The sequence below is a fragment of the Enoplosus armatus genome, chromosome 19 (genome assembly GCF_043641665.1).
Source record: "Enoplosus armatus isolate fEnoArm2 chromosome 19, fEnoArm2.hap1, whole genome shotgun sequence".
NCBI lineage: Eukaryota > Metazoa > Chordata > Actinopteri > Centrarchiformes > Enoplosidae > Enoplosus > Enoplosus armatus.
In genome coordinates this window covers 13,250,531-13,271,592 of record NC_092198.1, presented here as the reverse complement: position 1 = coordinate 13,271,592, position 21,062 = coordinate 13,250,531, and the positions used below count along the sequence as shown (strand labels likewise).

The window sequence follows — 21,062 nt, the reverse complement described above, 5'->3', positions numbered from 1 at the left end:
TTATCTTGTAATATGTTCCACTCTAAATTATATTTGCTACTAACTCTACCTCATACCTCATAATAACATGCTCAACATCTTCAGGAACATTACAAACATCACATTTATCTGATTCGCACTTTGCCATTAAATAGAGTTGATTTTAATCCAGTATGTCCAAATCTTAGTCTTGGAAAAAATCACTTCCTCTCTTCTGCACTGCCCTTTGAAAACCTTCACCTTGATTGATTTGTGTATACTGTGATAGTGTCTCCCTTTGGTATCTGTGTCCCACTTCTTCTGCCACGAATCCCTCACTGCTTTTCTTATTAATGATTTGGCCTCACCTTTTCCAAAGGGACAATCATTATTTCATTATTCATTATTTCATCATTTAGTTTCAGAGCTTTCTTTGCAAACTTGTGTGCCTTCTCATTACCCTCCACACCAACATGCTCAGGAACCCAACAAAACTGTACTTGAATTCCCTCTTTGTATTCTACGCATTATCATATTTATTTCCATCAACAGATCATCTCTTATTGTTTCTTTTGAGTTCAAACCATTTAGAGCTGCAGTAGAGTCTGAACAAATGATTACTCTCTCAGGCCTGACCTCTTCTATCCATTGTAATCATAAGATTATAACAATTATTCCTGCTGTAAATACTGATAATTTATCATTAATTCTTTTGCATGTAACTACATCAAATTCAGGTATGTACACCTCTGTTCCAACATGTCCATTCCCTGGATCTTTAGATCCATCAGTAAATATTGACATATAGTATATAATTCCTCTTCACATAATCTTGGACCAAATGTCCAATGTTATCCACATTCCTTTTAATCCATTCTCTCTTCTGCTCCACAAATTGCGAGTCCACATTGGGTACTGGGAATATCCATGGAGGAACATTACCCCACACAATATTTGGCCCATAATCTGACCTATTTAAACCATATTCTTCTGCTATTGTATTACTATTGTTGCGTTGTTGTGAATATTCCCAACAATCACACAGCACCTTCGTTGCAGGTTGTTCCTCTCATTAACTTAACCCAATATGCTAATGACAACTTTGACCTTCTTAAATATAATGGTAATTCATCAGCTTCCACCAGTAATTGCACCAATACTGAGTCTCAGAGCTAGTTTTTCCAAAACACTCTCCATGCAAAACCAGAAATTGATCTCCTCAGGAAATCTTGCGTGGATAAAATAGGTGTTTCTGTTTTTTTTTTACTGTGACCTTTAATATATAACAATTAATCAAATTTAAATAACAAACATTGTATTAGCTATGACTTAATAGCTACAATGCATATTGTCATTGCTTACTTGCATACACACACCACACCACTCTTTGCCCTGCAACTGATCCATTGCTGTGCCAGGCCTATTTTTATTAAAATACAATCAATATAAATAATCATTAAAGTAGTGCATTTCATTTGGAGTTTCTTTCATTATATTGACAGATTAAAGATCAAAATGGGCACAGCTACAGCAAACCATTGGCTCCTGGTGAGTCTCCCAAGGCCAAGAACTTATTCAGTTTGAACTCAAAGTCAATGGGACGTTCACTAGGAGGCATGTAGTTCTCGCTCATTGTTGAGCTCAGGTAGGGAATGAGGGCACAGTTCTCTTCAAACAAGGCCAGCTTCTTTTTGTACTTCTGGCGGGTGTAGTCTGTGCTGTTGGGGTTGAAAGCTGTTAAAAAAAAAAAAAGGGATTTCATTCATTAGTTAGATAAAATTTTACAAAATAAAATAATACTTTGTTACCATCATCTTTACTAAGTTTAAGCAATTCACACATGATATTCTATTTTGACCTAAGGCAACCTCGACATCCTGCTTACCTTTCAGATAGAAGGCCATGTAGACGAGTGCTGATCTTTGTGCACTGAGGAAGGGATACTTTGGTTGGGCACACCCAACAGCTGTCATGGCCTTGATGACTGGCACTGCTGCACCCTAAACAAATACAGGCTTAACTCAAAGCAGGGCAGATGTCTGAGACTTCAGAAATGTACATATGTCAAATGTTGATGTTATAAAATCTCTGCAGACAGCATTATTACAGAATACTGTGATTTTTTCAAGTGTGTATGCCTGACCTGTTCCATGTAGCCCAACGTTGGAAGGGAGGTGAGGGGTACAGGCTCACAAAGAGGAGGAACTTTACAGGGCAGATTCTGATCCCAGTAGGTTTCAGGAATCCTTGACAGATAATATATCAACACCAACTTTCACACAATAGACTGATACTTATCATGGCCAAATAATACTATACTGTATTTATTAAAAGTAGCAAGATTCTCAAATACTATTGATATGCACAACTGAATAGACCTAAAAGAAAACATGACATAACATTTGTGTAATTTACAAAGAAATTGCTCCACACCTCAAAAACTTGTCCTGTTTCTGCTTTGTCTCGAACACGTAGATACGTTCTCTGTATTCCACAGCATATTCCACCTTTCCTCGAACCAGGGCTTCGTATCTACAGACAAATAAAGTTTCTATGAATAGAAAACTATTTAATATGGTCAAGAGTTACACGCAGTAAGAAGAGATCTGACACAAATAAAAGTGTTTGTCTTGGCATGTAGTGTGAAATTCTGTACTGTAGGTTATAGACATTGTTGCCACAATAGTTTGTTTTTAATTGTTTCTTGTCATTTTTTACATTGTGTACTTTCAAAATGTGATTTCTAAGGAATCTTTAATCTAGTGAATAGTGTAATAAAATAACTTGTAATTGTGGGACATTATTCCACAGATAAATGAAAACCTCTATTAACCATTAATAAATCAATGCCAGTCTTGTATCCGAACACACACTGGCTGATTTGAAACAACAGTTGTAAGTTTCATTTGTTTAAACTTTTCTGTTACAAAGTAGCTAGTACATAGTAAACATTGTCTGTAAAGAAATAAAATTATGTTTTGGGTTAAGACATGTCTAAGGAAATGTATTCTCAAGACATGACAAAAAGAAGAAAGAAAGAAGAAGAACTAGCTTTCTCTATTGAGTTGGAACTCGAGGAGAACATAATGCTTTCAAGCAAGTGAGATATGGTTAGAGTTCGATTGGTGAACGGTGTACCTTTGCTTCCCATCCAGATAAGTGACCGGGCAGAAGCCCTTCATCTCAACTTGCTGTGGGAACCTGTTCTTCACCTGACTCCAAGTTAGCTTTCTTGGCAGCAGGTGGGGTTGTGGGAGAGTGTGTGGGTAGCCAGGAGTCACAAACTGATCTGGAGTGGTCAGGAACCGCTGTGGTTGAGAGAGAAACATAACAATGTTATTTTTTCTTTCAGTCCCAGTTAACATAATTTATTTGCACATTAAATCTGCTATCATAAATGTAACTTTAAACATGTTTGTATTTTGTTTATCCTGCACAATTTCATATTGTGAAATTTAAATAATGAAATCCACTGAATAATGACAGAAGTAATGCACAGAGTTTGAAATACACTACACTGACCTCTAAATGGTCTTTGCCACACATCTTGTAATAGTGTCCCCTGAACTCAGCTGCATGAGCAAGGGCTGTAATTTCTGAGCAGTCCACCAGGTGGTAATGTAGAGCAAGGCAGACCGGGCAGTACTGCCCAAACTCTCCAAAGCGATGCTGCAGCTCCTTGGGTGTGATGTACAGTCTGTTGATGCAGGCTGCTTGCCCTGCAAAATTAAAATGCATGGGGAGGATGAACAAATGCTTGTCTTTTGCTTGTTTTTGTTTTATTCCTGCAGCTGCATTTGTAAGTCAATTCTTGCTGACTGCTATCAATCAAAAGGATAAATAATAAGTTGAAAACATTGTAAAAAAGAGTGATCTAGATTAAATGCATCCTCTTAAATTAAAATGTTCAATGCAAAGCCTTGCTGAGCTGATGCCTGAATAAGCTTCTAGTACTTACTGCTGTGCGTCCTCTCCAGGTAGCTGTGGATATAGCTCATGCTAATGCTGACCTCCTTTATAACGCTGTCCAAGATCCACCATTGGCTCTTTAAGCCATCGAGAAGGATCCAGTTCTGATATTGTTGCTGGAAGTGTTGCCTCACATGCTCCACCTCCTGCTTGTAACAGGAGTTACGGATGTGGAGGATCTCGGAGCTGTCATGCATCAGGTGAGGCCTGCAGTAGGAGGAGAGAAGAGGAACACATTTTATTACATTAACTTTGAAGGTTTGCAATTTTGAACAGCTCTCAGACTAAAAATGATGTGTGTTCTCTAACTTGTTGGGATTCATCTTGTCCACAAGGCCCCTCTTCAGCACCTCCACTGTGTCCAGCTCCAGCTCAACTACTATCATAGGGATGATGCTCCGAGACTCCATCAGTTCCGCCTGCTTAAGAGTCATTGGAAAGCCATCCAACACGTACCTGGAATGACAAACAAATAAATATTGTCTTCACAAACACCCTCAAGCAGGAATAACATTACAGTGCAGCATGTGGAGACTTATTGACAGTCATATGTAAGAATAGTCTTTGCCTTGAAACTTTAATAACTATAAACGGATAAATGGAACACATGCCCCCAGCTTACCCTCGAGTGCTGCAGACTGAGCTCATGAGCGCCACCTCCAAACACTGAATGGCCAGTTCATCAGGCACAACGAGCCCCTGGGAGAGATGGTTTTTCATCTGGACAGCCAGATCAGTGTGCTCCTGAGTGTTAAGCACCATACGCGTAACACCGCCAATGGACAGCCGGGCCAAGCCATATTTCTGAGCAAACATCTGTGCCACTGGAGAGATGAAGCAAAGTGACAGAAATGAAGACCGTGAAAAAAAGAAAGAAGAGAGAGATAAGTGTTTAGAAGAGTGTAAAAGAAACAACTTTGAGTAATTTTCCAGCTGTCTTGAGGCTTACCAGTGGTTTTTCCAGATTTAGGTGGTCCAACAACAGCCATTTTAACAGGAAGGGAAGGGGTGGGCTTTAGCTGCCTAAGATACTTCAAGGGGTTCAGCATAAATGTGTTGCGGTTCTCCTTGGACGCAAAGAAGTAGATATACTGATGGAAGATCAGGGGATATGTGGTATTGAGAGGCCACTGCAGAGGCTGGATCAAATCTTTCTCTTTGTATTGCTGTAGAAGGGGGATGTGTATGGATAAAACAATATGTTACGATACATTATGTACAGGAAAGTTCTGCTGATTAACATGTCAGCACAAAAGAGACAACATGTGCTAGTATTTGAAATAACTTCTAGAACTTTTATCAAGGACAAAGATCATGACCTCATCCCACAGATGCTAAAAAAGACATAGTTGCATAGTTAATTATGCTTACCTTTATGGGGTCCCAGCAGCCAAAGGCACTGTGGAGCTTGTAAGTGGAGAGCAGCAGCTTATGTGCCAGGCTGCATGAGATGGGCTGGCATTTTTGGAAGAGTGACTCCCTGTTGGTCAGCAGGGGCTGGATTTTCTGGAGCAGCTGACGCTGCACGATCCGTAGGTGGCGAGATGCACTGATTGACACTTTGGGTATGTTTTGTTCACTCAGGAGATTCTGATGATAAAACAGCACAAATCAGAATAAAGTCACATTAGGTTTAGGTTCCAACTTGTGTCTATCCTAGGTCAAAGGATGTGTTCTTGGAATCAGAATGTAAAATATTCGTATGTCGTAAGTATCAATCAGCTTTAAAGAGTCAAAAACGATGACCATTTGTTTTCCTCATTATCTTGTTTGTTATGGCTGATAAATCTCAGACTATCATAAAACTAGTATGAATCTTATGTAACTAATGTAACTCTCCTGACTGTCCCAAAAGTAAATATTTAATAATAGCAGAAATTATATGGGTGAGGGAACCAAATGTGCATGTGTGGCTAGGTAATTGGCTTCATTGGGTTTTGTGTCTTTGTACCATCACAGTAACAAGGCTGTTTTCATCTTTCACAAAACGCTCTTCTATCTCCATCTCCAGCCGCTCAGATGCTTCCACCTCAGTCTCAGTGTCAGTGTCTTTGTGATCCTCCTCTAAAGGCAACCCCTCCTCCAGCATGGCTTCTATCTCATCCTCTATGTTGCCTGCAGCTTCATTCACTTCATCGTCTTCTTCAATCCCACCATACCTGAACTGGTGGGTTAGGGAATTGGAGACGAGAGAAAGGGGGGGGGGTTAAGCAGTGATGGAGAGGGGATGTCAGGGATTATGATGTGTTTGCTTGTCTTTACTTTATTGGCTGCCAGAGTGCCTTGCGCTGCCATGAGTTCAGCCCTTCTCTTGGCAATGTTCTCCTCCTGTACCAAAGACATAGCTATAATTATGCCAGATGCTCACACAATCTATGGTCAACAGCAGGAATAATACTTGATATAATAAATTTGACAGAAAAATTATTCTACCAAGTTGTCACTTGCTTACCCGGTTCTTCTTACGTAGATCACGAAGGAGGTTCAGCTGTGCTTCACTTTGGTTGCGACGTTCACGCCAGTTCTCCACGTATGTCGGCAACAGACGCTTCTGAACATCCGAGACATCCACCGCCATGATTACCACAACGTCAGGAAAGAGATGTTCCTGCAACATGTACTGCACCTCATCGGAAAAGTGAGGGAAGCCCTCCAAAATAAAACCGGTAGACCTACAAGGTGGAGTATGTTAAGGTCAACAACAAAAAAATGCATGTACAATGAACGTATATGCATTGTAAATAAAATGTATAAAAAAAGTATGGAAGTATATACATGTATGAGCCAGGGTTTTTAAGAGGTGAAAGAAGCAGAAAGGGAGAATGAGAGATTGAGAGATTTATATAATGATTTATTAAAGGAATGTTTTGACATTTTGGGAAATATGCTTATTCGCTTTCTTGTCAAGAGTTAGATGAGAAGATTCATACCTCTCTCCTCTCTGTATGGTAAACGTGAAGCCACCACCAGCAGCCAGATAACTTAGCTTAGCATAAAGAGTGGAAATGGGGATTTTACATTTTTACACTTCTGTTTTTGTGAGGATTACACAAAAAAGATACAAAGTTTTATCCTCTAGAGGTGCTGGGAGATGGATTTTGTTACCTTTAGACGAAGCTAGGCTAGCTGTCTTTATGCGCTAGATCACCATAAATCAAGTAGCTTCATATTTAAAGTACAGACGTAAGAGTGGTATCAATCTTCTCATCCAACTCTCAGCAAGACAGCAAATAAGCTGATTTCCCAAAATGTCAAACATTTCCTTTAAGGAGGGTAGAAGGAGGCGCAGAATGCGTGCGTTTTTGTGTGTGTGTACAACTACATGTATGGTTCCTGTTTCCAGTATGGTTTGATAGCCATATCCAGGATCTGTGGAGTCAGTGGATCTCCATCAGACAGGTAAGCTTTGATGGCCTTTTCCTCATCAGTCAGTACCACTTCCTGCTGTAGACACACAAAAGCAAATACACAATAATTCAGTGTCAAAATATCATAATTCACCACAATTTGAGGCACTGTAATTCTGGACATTTTTCTGTACAGACAAAGTTTATCAAAGCTGACCTCCATGTCATTCATGTTGGCAGAGGTATCCTCAGTCTCCTTCGCGCCCTCCCCCCTGGCTTCCTTTATCAGAGCCTCCAAGTCCACAGGAGACTCCTTTGAAGACGCTACTTCATCAGCATAAGGCACTTGCTTCTTTGTCTTGGCCATGATTAACATCTGCAGTGTCTCCCTGAACTGAATATGGAAGATGCCAAGCTGCTGGGCGAGCCACTCACCGTGAGTGGTCTTGCCTGACCCTCGGGTGCCAAGCAAAAAGATACGCAGGGCAGGAGGCTGGGATAGAAGAAGATAAGAAGCTTGTAAGGGATTTTTGTTTTTCGTATTATGACTCTTTCTTTCTCTTGTCGCGTCAGCTTGTACCTTGAGAGGCTCAGTCTGTGCAACAAATTGTGCAGGGTTCTGAAGGAAGGAGTCCCTGGCTTCTAGGCTAGAGAAGTAGAAGGTCTTCTCACGGTACTTGGCAGCAATTTTGTCCGTACAGGGCCACAACACGTTGCGCCTTTTTAAGGCCACAGGGCAGAAATGGTGGGTATCGCCTAATAATCTCTTGGCTGTTGTGTCCCCCTGTTTTCATTGAGAGGAAGGAGATGCTGTTAAAAGTTTGTTTAACTGTCAACAAAGCAGTAAAACGGGTCAGTATCTTCAGTCTCTTTAGTTATAAGTAGTATATGAAACCTGTAGTTCATGAAAAATCACTGACTCATGCGTTAGTTAAAATACTTCTTTGTTTACTGACTGACTCCTTCTCCTCTTCTGCATCATTGTCAATGCTGCCTTCCTCAGCTCTCTCCAGCTCAGCTAAGGCCTCGATATCTTCTGCCTCCTCGTCCAGATCCACCGCTGACAGCTCCCAGGACACATACTGAAAGGGTTCTGAAGATCATGAATAGGATTTGGAGAAATCATTAAAATTCTATTACTGATTTAAAAACATTTGTCATAAGTATATTATAGTTTGGTGTTACTAAGATTGAAATTGAATTAGTTAAGATGAAACAATAAAAACACTGAAATAATTTTAAAAATGAATTTACTTGAAACCTGACTTCCCCATTCTGACCAGTTAAAAGACATGAGGTTTGTGGTGTAACACAAATTCAAGACTGCGATCGATACTTGAAAAAGGGTTACTGCTCACTCTCCATGTGAAGGACCATCTCTTGAAGAAGGTCCTCTGGGCTTTTCCCGCCAATCTCCAGTACTGAGTGGGCGACAGTTAAAGCGGATTGCATTTGCTCCCATTCGTACACAAATTGTTGCACTTGCTGGATTGCTGGTTCAGGATTTTCTGCAAAGGAAATTAATGAACGCTTTAAAAACAATGCTGGTAAAATTCAACTGGACCAGGGAGCCTTTTTGAATTGGGCTGCTTTACATAGAAAGACAGACAGTACCTTCGGTCTCTTCGACAACTGTCTCTAGATTTGTTTGCAGTTCTGCAGGCTTGGCCTCTGATTCTTGCTCCTTCTTGTTTCTAAAATGGAGAGAAATTAAGCACAACACAAAAGCTGCATAAACAATCCATTTCAGATGGAACAACCCACTAGGTTTTACAGCATCATAACACCTGCACTCACAAGGCCTGTTTCTCCTTCTCAGATTGTTCGTCCTGCAACCTCTTCCATACTGCTTTGTCCACGCTGTCCTTGTTCATCTCATACAATCTCTTCAACACTGTTCAACACATTGAAGTGCCCTGATGCATGAACACTGACAGAACTCAAATATAGACTCAAGTCTATATATTTGAATAAAACAAAAACTTGTTTGTGGTGCATTGTTTCTGCGTCTCGTACCCTGATTTCCATCACTGTCTCTGAGACAGAAGAGGATGTCTGGCATCCTGCATCCAGCTTGCTGTAAGGCATTCATTTGGGAAATATTCTTGGGAAAGTTGTCAAGCACCCAGCCAGTCCTGACATCTGCACCAGTGTCAGCTTCTTCAGTGTCAGTCTCTTCAATCTGTAACATCAGAATTATTTGCTACACCACTGCAAACTGTTTATAGATGTACTAAATCCCATCTCAAGCTAAATGCTTAGTTAAACTTTAGGTGGTTCATTAATTTGGTTTAAACATTTCATATTTACTGTATATGATGTCAAATAGCAACATTATGTTAAATATAATAATCAATAGTTTCTTACAAATAAATTCAATAAATTAAAAATATATTCTAACAGTCGCAAAATATTTATAGAGGGGATGGTTAAGTGTCCCAAATAGTAGTGGTATATTTATGTATATGCAAATATGCTGGTAGTTTTTTAGGACCAAAAAGCTTGTGTAAATGCAGCTGCCGTGTTTAATATTTTTGACATACCTCTTTTATATGCTTCTCCAGTACCTCAGCATACAGGTCAAAGGGAGATGTGCTCATATGTTTGGCTTCTTCCAGCGCAGTGAGCACCATGGCCTGCACCTCTGGATGATCCTCTGTCACTGAGAACAGCAGAAAACATTTGCACACAAATATGGTAAATACTGCCCTGTGCGCTACATAATCTCTCCCACTGAACTCCAAAACTCTGGGACACAAAATAGCATGACCAGACTACCATCTGTGATATGTATAGTATATGTAGCCTAAAAGATTTAAAAAATGTATCCATGCATGAGAATATTTTTACATCTTACCCTTTACAGCATTGGTTTCATCTGATAAAATAAAATATTAACATAACTAACATTAATTCTGTGTATGACAGTATAAGTCACATGTTCAAAAAATACAAATGATGCTATATTATGTAGTATTTTTAAGGCCTCATGTGTGAAATAACACATTTGTTAGTGAAATAGTTATTAAACTATGGCACATTGTGTTAGTTATTTCAATTAATTTATATACAATACAGCTTTACAGGTTATAGTGAATATCATTATTATCATCAACTTGCCCGAATTCTGTCCGCCATCCTGCTCCATCTTCATCTTGATTTTCTCTATAGCGACCTGTGTTGTCTCCTTTTTGATTTTGTCAAGCCTCTCCTGCTCAACCTTGGCCAGAACCGGCTGCACCAAGACCTCCATATCAAGCACCAATGCATTGTAGTGCTGAGCTAGAAGCTTACATAGAGTGCTCTTCCCTGCCTGTGGAGGTCCAATAATGGAAACTCTGCAAGGAGGCCTGGGCATTGGAGGGAGTAAGTACCGTCGGGGGTTTGTGACAAACTTCTGGTAGGCCTCCTGAGATGAGAGGATGTATAGTTTGCCCTGGAAGCTGCATAGAGGTTGAAATGAGAGTTGGTTGACATTTTCACCCAGTCTCACTTGAAGCTATTGGATAGATTCCTCACCTGGTCGCAGCCTACAAAAGATCACTCACCCTACACAAAATTCAGGCTTGCCAGGAATGACCTTGCCCTCCTTCAGAGCCACAGGACAAGTTCTGCCCCAGCGGCTCCTTCTCCATCTAAATCCAGGGGCCACTGCCCTGGAGGAGGACATTATTCTCAGTAGGTCCTCCTGGAAAACAGATGGATTAAACTACTTTTAGTTAAATTAGGAGTGGATTCAATAGAGGGAGTATGTGTAAAACACCTGTTATTGCATCATTTGAAAAAATCCACCAACAGGTACGTTTAGTCTGGCATCAGCTTCACCTGTGTGTTTATAGCTCATATGTTGCTTGAAATACTGATGTTTTCTATGCATTCACATAACTGATTGTGTTTTGTAGTACAATATGAATATGGTCATTAATGGCAGACCGTGTCAGCGTCTTCTGGCAATTCATCATCAGTCTGATGGAGGAGGACTGGAATGGAGACACGCTTTATTGCCATGGACCCAAGATGGGACATTACAGACTAGAGACAAAACATTCAACAAACTAAAGTCAGTCCACAGAATACAGAGGTAGTTGAACATGCACATTTATGCTCAAACATGGCATGTATTTCCTGCAGGTTCATTTATGTCTTTACCGAGTGTAGCTCTTCAGGTGTGTTGTTTCCATCCAGCTCCAACAGGTAGAGGGGGTTGTGGTCCATCATGTAGTCCTGAAAAAAATATCAATTTATTCACAAATTACTGGCTCTGTTTTTCCTTTTGTCAGTGGCGAAATTCATTTAATCCCTCATCTGATTTCACTTAGAGCAGAATATGAAACTGGGTCTTTAGATCAGGCTGTGTTACTCTGTTGGCCATCAGTGGTTACATCTCAAAGGATGTCTTAGATGTCACTGGTCTGATTTTGACAAAACATTAAACAATGATATATTTCTACATTGGATAGTAAACTTTGTCCAGTATCTCAGAAACACTGGCTCCATTTTTAGAAAACATGGTGGAATGATGCGTCTCATCACTCGCTGGCATTTTGAAAAAATAATGCTAACCTGGTGTGGGTGCCATGATTAAACAGCAACACCAAACGGCAACTTTTAAATGGCCCGAAATCCAACATTTTGAGTCAGAATAATACATCATATTCAGCAACCCATAAGAGATAAACATACTGGTGGCTTTCTAAATAAATGTCAAACTTTTACACAAACGCAATATCTCTGACAGCACTGATCCAAAGTTGACAAAGCTTAAAAGGATGATGAAATTTGGCAATGCACTCTGGCAAACAATGACCCCAATTGCTCCATCAGAGCTGTCTGAAATGTATCATGTGGCTGCACATAATCCAAAGACAAAGACCATAATTTATGTTGTGTAAGAAATGGATGACTTCATTTCAAATGATTAGCCAAACTAATAGCTGCATCTTGTGTTGGCGGTGACATGTTTATTGGACTTCTTAATTAATGTGTAAGCCATTCAGAATTTTTGGAGCCCTGGGTAACTCACCTCCAGTGGTCTGAGCATGGTATCATGGTACATGTTGATTCTAGGAAAAGCATTTCTGGGCAAATTCTCTGGTGTCCACACCATCTGGTCAATAATATCCTTTTGCAGTTCCCCAACCTATTAGTATAATAGAAAATCATGGATTGACAGCTTTCTTGTTTAAGGTTTAAAGTTTGAGTGTTTGTGATAAGAGTTACTCACTGGAAAAAAATAAACTTAAAAAAAGTAAAAATCAGACTTTTTACTGTGTCCAAATAATACAACATAATGAAATGGGTGAAAGCAGGGAATAATAATAATCTTCTATTAATCATTGGAATACAATCAAAACGTAATTACTCTAACACCTAAGACAGGAAAGGGTAAACCTAGTGGCAAGAAGTGTTTTCCCTTGAGCTGTACCTGCTCCTCCTCATCCTCCCCTTCCTCATCCTTGTTCTCCTTCTTCTTGTTAAACACCTCCTCCCACTTCCACTGATCCCTGTTAAACAGCTGCCCTGTCTCTGGGTGCTGCTTCAGACCTGACAGCCTATTGACCAGGTCCTTGTCAGCACACTGGTGAAAGAGGTTAAGTTCATCATCAAACCAATCTCAGATGTACAAATCAGAATCAACTCAAAATTAAAAATGTTTCAAAGGTTCATTTCAAGAGAAAAGAGTAACCTTGATGTTGATGATGAAATCAGGTGTTAGCTTGAGGTTTTTGATCAGCTCAATCTGCTCATGAATCTTCAGACACTCTTCTGACATGAATGGCAGGCAGCTCAGCACATACCCTGTATTACAATACATGTATTATCAAGTACAAGCAGTGGCTGAGCTCCGATAGTGGTGTTTTCAATGACAGGTTGCTGTGCAATTTGCGTACACGACCGCTATGCTGAAGCCAATAACATAATCTTTGAATGATTTACCATAGTGCTCCACATCTGGTGAGTTAAGCCTGGCAACAATCAGCTGGAGCACAATGTCTTCTGGTATATTTCTCCCCTCAGATAAGATATTCAAGAGCTACAATGGCCAGAAAAACAAATTCATAAAGACCATTATATATATATATATATATATATATATATATATATATATATATATATATATGAGAAAACACATGACATAAAAGGGACAGTTAACCTCTCTGTCCTATGACACAGAAAATGATACTCACCTCGATGCCTTGCTTTGTTTTATTTTTTATGTGGGTGTTGAGCAGATCTGTATCTGAAATATGATAAGCTGATGAGAAACATCTGAATTATACTGGGTCAAAGGCCAGGAATATAGCAATTGTACTTACCATCAACTAAGATACATTTCCAGGACTCTGCAACTTTTTTGGCCAAGGTGAATTTGCCAACACCCTGTCACAGAGAATGCCACAAAATTGATACAGAGTCACTTGATCATATGACATGGAAGGTAGTTGGGGAAAAAATGTCATTGTTTGAGTGACACCGGGCTGGTGTCAATCCTCTCCAAAATCTTTGTGGTTGGGGTCGTGGAGACATGGAACCTTTTAAACTGCACTCAGCAATGTTCAGTATTAACCCACATTCTTACAGTAGCAGTAGTTTAAACACTTGATTTGTTACTATAATATTTATAAATTAGACTATCACTACTCATTGTTGATACTTGATACTCATTGTATTTCCTTTTTTTTTTTACACAGTAGCTTCACGCTCCATATATATTTACATATTTACCTCATCAACAGACAAAACACACATCATTTAATTTTCGCTGACTGATGTGAAATTAGGAGGTGAAGCATTACCCTTGCATATATTTAACTAATTAGGATAGTTATCGAAATAGGAAATGATGATATTTCTATTCTTTTCTATATACAGTGGTGTTCAAATCTTAATACTGTCAGTTATGTCCACATTACATTTTCATTCCCACGCCATTTTGTAGGTTTCAAGTATTTTTGGATGTGTGTGTAGCTAACACTTGGACTACCTCTTAGAAACCATTTCTGACTGTGTTGTGTTATGTGTGTGTGTGTTACCGGTCTTCCAACTATGATGAAGCAGGTTGGTTTGGCAAGAAGACTCTCTCTCTCAGCTTCATCTTCATTTAGGTTGTCCACCAAACGGTGTATTTGACCTTCTTGAACATAAGTGCACAGGAGAATTACAAGTAATAGCTAAACAGAACAGTAAAACTATTCGTTAACCATTCGGCCGTTATCTGTCCCGATACAAAAGTCCATCAACGTTAGCCACAGGTAATTGCTATCACAATTCAACAAAGGTTAACTTACTGTTGCTTTGGGGCATTATTTTATCCTTTTTTTTACCCGTTTAAACTTTTATCTTCGTTTGTTAACTAGCATTAACCACATTACCTCGCTTTACGTAACCTAACGTTTGCTATCCAATGTTATGCTGAATACGGTTACCATAGCAACTGACAAACTAAAGAGAGGGAGCGTATGTCTTTAACTAATGCTACCGTGAGCCACTGTATGGTTGGAAAGTAAGTAGCCGTTATAGCCGGCGAGCCTGCGAGTGAAAAGACGCAAAGGCAAAGACGACCACCGAACTCATCTATTATGAATCGCATTTTCAGGCCATCGAGCTTTTTGGCCCTGCGAGGCACCGTATCAGTTGACATAATATTGCTCCATGACAGTCACCTGACTAAAACAAATTCATGTTGCATTCTCTTGTGTGCTAGCCGTAAATATTTGGGCAGGTTACAGACATATTTAGTTTTTTAAAAATGTTCAAAGAAGTCGTTTTGACTTCCTGAGGAGATGCTTATTATAATCCCTGCGGAAGATTTGTGGCTAACGCAGCAAGCTAGCTAAATTAATGGTGAGTAACATTACTTAGCTAGGAAATGCTTAGGGCCAAGGTAAGATGCACATAATGGCTATAAGTATCACGGTTAACTACGTATGCCTTCTGTGTTTTATGATATGAAGTAATGGATCTACATATTGTGTTTTGTTCGCTCTGCAGCACTTTTGTTGTCTCTTCTTGATTGTGACTATTTGGAGACTACAGGGATAAAAATGCCTCAGTCAGCGAGCATCATCAGTGGGATACAGAGGATGATTCTGTATGAAACCAGAGCCGTAAGTCTGCCATGATCTTTATGCTGTTATTATCACTGTCTGTTCATGACTCCTAAAGCTTCGGATCAGTCTGTCCATTAGTTAAACCTGCTGGTAGCCATCAAAATCTCTTTAAATTACATCACATCTCTGTCAAGTTAAAGTTACTTTTTGGAGCTCCTGATGCTTCCTGGTCAATATTAGTATATACTTCATAGACAAGGTGCTGATTGTAAGAATAGGATGATTAAAAAAAACGTTTTCTTTACATACTTTTATTGTTTAAAGGAAAGTAACTAGAGCACGCCTGTTCTTCATCTATACTTTTAACATTGATAAAGTTCACACATCAAACGCCAGATGGCAGCAAAGAGTGATTATGATGATTTTCCTCCAGGTATGCTACAGTCTACTTTGATTTACCATGACCTCCATAATGTCAATTATAGAGATTTGCATCATGATTGTCTAGACAGTCATATTAATTACATTTTGCCATTTTGACAAAATTACCTGTAAGTATTAGTTTGGGTGTGATACAATTTATACACATTATGAATACACGTATAAATATGTGCACTAAACAGACAAGTTCTTGTGCATCCTTCTTTCCTACTTTCCTAATTGCGTGTCGTTTTGTTTAGCCAATGCATTTCTTTATTCATTTTTTTAATGACTAAGATTACACCAGTGTTGAATGAAGGTGCACTATAACAGTGTGATTGGTGGCTGTCAGCAATAGTCACAAACATTTAGACAGGAAGGCAGGAAAACATTTGTCACAGTTGAGTTATCATAATCTCTAATTGAACCGCTGTCAGCCTATTTTTGCTGAGCAGTGGATAAACTGTCTGTCTAACTATTGTGGACAAAGAAGACTTCATGGGATACTTGGACGTGTGGAACAGGACAAAATGGCTCTAATGGTTGCGGACTGTACTGATACATGGTGTTCCATTTTAACGCTCTTTAGTGGACAGGAAGTCTAAAGTCATCTTGCAACCAAGTGTGAGAAAAATAATGACTTGAAAGAAAAAATCATACCAGGAAGACATAAATCTTAACAAGGAACATATTAGAATGTAGCTTTGTGATCAAATATCTGCTGTTCTCACATGTAGTCTGGACTGTAGCTACTCCTATATTCTCATATACATTTATGTAATACATATCTGACTTGGATGCCTTTTGTTTATAATTTCACAGGCCTCTGATACATTAATTTCTACTTGGAGGGCTCATTGTGGAGAGAAAATGTTGCACATTATAGGCAGAAAAGGCCTGAAGAAAGTGAGACTTTAACAATAGGACTGTACTGTAGAAAGCTGGCTTGTAATAACATAGGCTGTCTGTCTATTGAAATTTGAAAACGCATCTTCTCTAAGACACATTATCCTATTGTGTTCTTTTAAAATTGGTTGTAGATGCCATCTCTACATTAATTTATCATCATTATAGTGCATTCATTCTTTTATGTTTCTTCCCAGAGGTATTTTTTGGTGGGGACCAATCAGGCACAGACCAAACACAGAGTCCTGAAAATTGACCGCACAGAACCGAAGGACCTGGTCATAATTGACGATAAGGCAAGTGCCGAGTATCCACCGGAGTTGGTACTGTGCTAATGTATATGCTTATGTAATACAGTACAGCACGCTTTGGGTAAAATTGTACAATCACTCAGCCTGTCCCAAGTGTATTGTGGATGACAGCTTAGCTGATGAGTGCTGAGCGCACCTCCTTTTGTTCTCCACTGTTCATTACCAGGATCTATGAGCTGGGAGTTGATTTGCTTGGTCATGTTGTGGGTGATTATGATTATGATGTGTTTGTTATTATGAAGCACCCATGACTAAATATCCATCACCCCACGCCTCTCATTCCTGCAGGTATTATACCTAACCCATTACAACTGAATAATGAAGACACACAGCTACTGTTTATTCATTACAATATTGCAGAAAGAATTTGAATAACAGCAAATCTATTTTTGTCTTAATTGCCTCACTGAGGATCAATCTAAACCCTTTTGTAGAAAATTTGGGGCCATTGATTAGACAAGGCCTGCAAGTCATTTACTTATTATTGCACAGAAAATAATTCTATTGTACAAGCCTTACTGGCTCTGAATTAAGTTATTAGTCAGAAAATAGTCCATAAACAGCAGCTTTTCTTTTGAGAAAGAAATACATCATGTCCTGTTTTCTCCTGTTGTTGGAAGGTAAAAATGTGATTTTGTCTGTAGCATGTGTACAACCAACAAGAGGTTCGAGAGTTGCTGGGCCGCCTGGACCTTGGCAACCGCACCAAGATTGGCCAAAAGGGTTCCTCGGGCCTGTCTAGGGCTGTCTCAGCCTTTGGCATTGTGGGTGAGTACAGTCCCTCCACTCTCATTATCACTGGCATAGCAACCATTGTGGGGCTCAATAATGACAACATGTACCTGGAGATGGAAAAACACAACATAAAAGGAACATCTGGCAGTATAATGTAATCCACTACAATATGGCCATTTTACTAGAAAATAAGGTTAAACGAAACCGTAACAATATTGTTTGGGAGAGTGGCCTATAACTGTAATAGTGATATACCGTGCCTAGTAAAACAATTTTGTATTTTACATTGTAATTAATTCATATCATTTAGTAGAGATCTGTTTCCATTTCGGCATTAAAGGGTCTTTTTCTATTGATCAGTATCAAAACAGCCACATGAAACACCCTCTTATTCAGCTATAATAAGACATGAAAACTTTCACTTGGGACTGACTACTTTTTATAGGCACTGTATTTCAATACATAAACTACATTGTGTTACTTAAAACTAATGTCAACATACCAACACTTTCGTTTTATTTCAACAATTCTTTTAATGTTTAAGAAACAGGGAGAGAAATTTTATTAAAAAACTGGTTTCTGTGAAATGGCAAACTGTTGAATCACAGTGTGACACATCATTCTTGATTCATTTTGGAGAGAATAAAAGCCCATCTCCTCTATCTGTGCGTTGGATATTGCCCTACAGACCTGCTTACAATTTAGTACAATTGTAAACTTTATTAAAAGCATGTATAGAGTCTCTTTTCTTTTCTTGTGTTAACCTAAGCCATGCAACACAGGTCACTCTCATTTTTTCAGGTCAACTTGTTCTGTCTGTCTGCTCCATATATTAAAACCAAGATTTGTTACATGAGAAGTTTGTGTAACTGATCATGTGTAGACGACTCTGTGTTCTTGTCCTGGTTTCCACCCCAGTTGCTGTATGGAAAGAAACTGGTGTGACAGAGCTTTGAGTTTCTCGTATGAACTGCATGACCAGGCCTCAAGTCTTGACCTACATTTCACACATTCTAATACACACAACAGAGGAGGGTTTGAATTTGTCTAGATAACCTGTCTTGGTAATTTAATCAGGACCCGTCACTATTGATCCCTGATCATTTCCCTGTGATGGGTCTGTTTCTCTGTATTGATCTGAGATCATTTGTCTGTCACAGACACGTTTGGGAGAAAACAATGCAGACACTGTGGATTTTGGTGGATTCCAGCATGAATTGCTCCTTTTAAAATGTGTCATACAATCTTCATACATGTGACAGTGATCACTAAACACTATCTAATGCAAGAATGCAGTTCTCCTCATTTCTGTAAGACATGATGAGATCAGAAGAATGCTTTAATTTTTTTTTCAATTTCTGCCCTTTTCCTTAAAAAAATAATCCAAATCAAAACCACTTTAATGAGCTGGAATCAAATGAAACCAAACTCTGACTGTGACAAACCAACTTTCTTTGAAACATTTTACTGCTTAAGGTCAGAATCACGCTGATTAAAATACATCCTTGATGAGCTTGTGCAAAGTTCCAACCATCATGTCACAGTGCTGCCAGCAGGACCAAACCAGACCAAATAAACAGAGAAACTTAAGTGATGCTTTGAGCTAAATGCTAACTTTAACATACTAACTGACTCACAACACCAATTCTAACATGCTGATGTTGAGCAGATACTATTCTTACCATGTGCCTAAAGTCAGTGGCTTTCTTCTTCTGGAGACTATGAATGTCTGTACAAAATATCATGGCAATCCATCCACTAGGGGTTGAGATATTTCTGTCTGGACAAAAATGGTGGACTGACCGACTGACTGACATTGCCATCCATTGAGCCACGCCGCTAGTGTGGCCAAAAATACATGACAGTTGCAACAGTCTGACATCATACTTTCCAGTTCATCCGGTGTGTGTGTTTATGTGTGGAGCTGTATACCATTTCTGGCAAAGTAAGATGCTAGCAATTGTTAACTTGTCTTGGCAAGGCCCTTTCAGGTCATAATAGTAACACATCTAAGATAATTTAGCACCATCGTTGAGGCTGTAGATGGGTCGGTCACATCGACACAGACAGATTCTGACTTCTGACGTCTGCTTAGATAAATTAGATTCATTTTTCAACTGTGCCCTAATGCCATCTTTGTTCACTATTTGTCACTGTGTTATATGGAATATAAAAGTGATGCAGCGTACAGTGTATCCTGAGAGCCCTGGCACAGTTCTTATTACTGTATATAATGAGTACTATTATTGTAAATATATTTTTATTCTCTTTCTTCTGCCAGTTTTGTCAGTCTGACCCATCTCTGACAGGAAGAAACACAATTAACTAAGCAAAGCTACAAGTGACAGAACATTAAGCAGGCTGTGGAAGTATAATTTGCTCTCATACAAGACTATAGCTCACAAGCTCAGTTGATTGTCATTGTGCAGTGGAAAAATACCTCATATCTGCAAATGTGGACACACCAGCTCACCTAAAACCATCTTTAGTTTAGGAGGAATCCTGTAACACAGTTGGATAGAATAATTATGGAGTCATTTAGCAGAGGTGTCAATGAAGTCAGAGAAGCATATAACAAAATGCTATAAAGCTACGCTATGTATTTTTCAGAAACATTACCATGCTGCTTTTCATTGTTCCCTATACACTCTGGACCTTAACAGACTGATAGCTCCGAATGTTTTACAGTAATTTACCCTATGTAAATATCTAGTGTAAGAGTGATAAGAATATCTTAGGTGACTAATTATTTTATTATGTGACGCTTAATTTAGCATCGATTTTGATCTTCTTTTTAACTGTCCATTGTGAGACTGTTTTAGGAGTGCAATGCAACTCCATACCTCCAGTTTGTAATACAAACCTTTTGGTAAAAATATGTTGTCTCCAAGCCTGACAAGAGATATCCAGCTTATGACTTGACCTTGACTTCAGTTATTTTCTTAGATCTAAGAAAGCTCCCTTCAGAGCTACACAAACTATACTCTATATTGTTCCAATAATTAAAGAAAGTGCATTGATGACATTTTGGTAACATGGAGAAATATGTAATTTAGTGGATTGATGTTTAGCCATGTATTTGAGCTATGCACTTGCATTTATAGCATTCTCTTTGGAAACATAATCTGAACATCTTCAACTTCACTAGTCAGCTTGCAGCATAATGGTACTGGGGCATCTGGGATTCTAAATGGTCCAAATGTACAAGGGCTTCTTATTCAGTTGTAAAATTGCATCTGTGGCACACAATTCATCTGTCAGTAGATTTGTTTTAGCAGTAATATACTGAAATGAAGGCATATGTCTACCAGGCACACTTACATAAGCTATTGGCCTTGATGAGGCAAATATTACTAATAATATAC

At 39.0% G+C, this 21,062-nt stretch overlaps 2 protein-coding genes across 2 annotated transcripts in view; one reads left to right on the top strand and one right to left on the bottom strand.

Annotated features, from left to right (window-relative positions):
- Nucleotides 1-1,237: 1,237 nt before the first annotated feature.
- On the bottom strand, nt 1,238-14,579 carry ak9 (adenylate kinase 9). The gene is made up of 35 exons (XM_070925552.1): nt 14,564-14,579; nt 14,309-14,406; nt 13,592-13,655; nt 13,463-13,515; nt 13,212-13,308; nt 12,961-13,073; nt 12,700-12,852; nt 12,298-12,414; nt 11,424-11,498; nt 11,208-11,306; nt 10,823-10,962; nt 10,395-10,717; nt 9,818-9,936; nt 9,291-9,456; nt 9,072-9,168; nt 8,889-8,968; nt 8,633-8,782; nt 8,231-8,367; nt 7,855-8,058; nt 7,492-7,767; nt 7,250-7,371; nt 6,380-6,599; nt 6,190-6,255; nt 5,879-6,091; nt 5,299-5,517; nt 4,877-5,093; nt 4,550-4,751; nt 4,237-4,383; nt 3,917-4,134; nt 3,481-3,677; nt 3,097-3,266; nt 2,392-2,490; nt 2,102-2,204; nt 1,844-1,958; nt 1,238-1,692 (listed from the first exon to the last, which is right to left on the bottom strand). Exons 1-35 carry the CDS (start codon nt 14,577-14,579, stop codon nt 1,484-1,486), a joined length of 5,094 nt encoding a protein of 1,697 aa, XP_070781653.1. The 3' UTR covers nt 1,238-1,483.
- Nucleotides 14,580-15,319: 740 nt separating this feature from the next.
- The window catches only part of fig4a (FIG4 phosphoinositide 5-phosphatase a), a 42,562-nt gene continuing 36,819 nt past the window's right edge, over nt 15,320-21,062 (top strand). The window contains exons 1-3 of the mRNA XM_070925553.1: nt 15,320-15,382; nt 16,849-16,947; nt 17,607-17,730. Coding sequence (XP_070781654.1) covers nt 15,320-15,382; nt 16,849-16,947; nt 17,607-17,730 — 286 coding nt within the window. The remainder of the gene's footprint in view (nt 15,383-16,848; nt 16,948-17,606; nt 17,731-21,062) is intronic.

Coding starts and splice junctions, on each gene's coding strand:
- ak9 (XM_070925552.1), bottom strand. Junction 5,094..5,298: donor GCTGCTGGGACCCCATAAAG/GTAAGCATAATT, acceptor CCCCTTCTACAG/CAATACAAAGAGAAAGATTT. Junction 3,678..3,916: donor CCTGGAGAGGACGCACAGCA/GTAAGTACTAGA, acceptor TTAATTTTGCAG/GGCAAGCAGCCTGCATCAAC.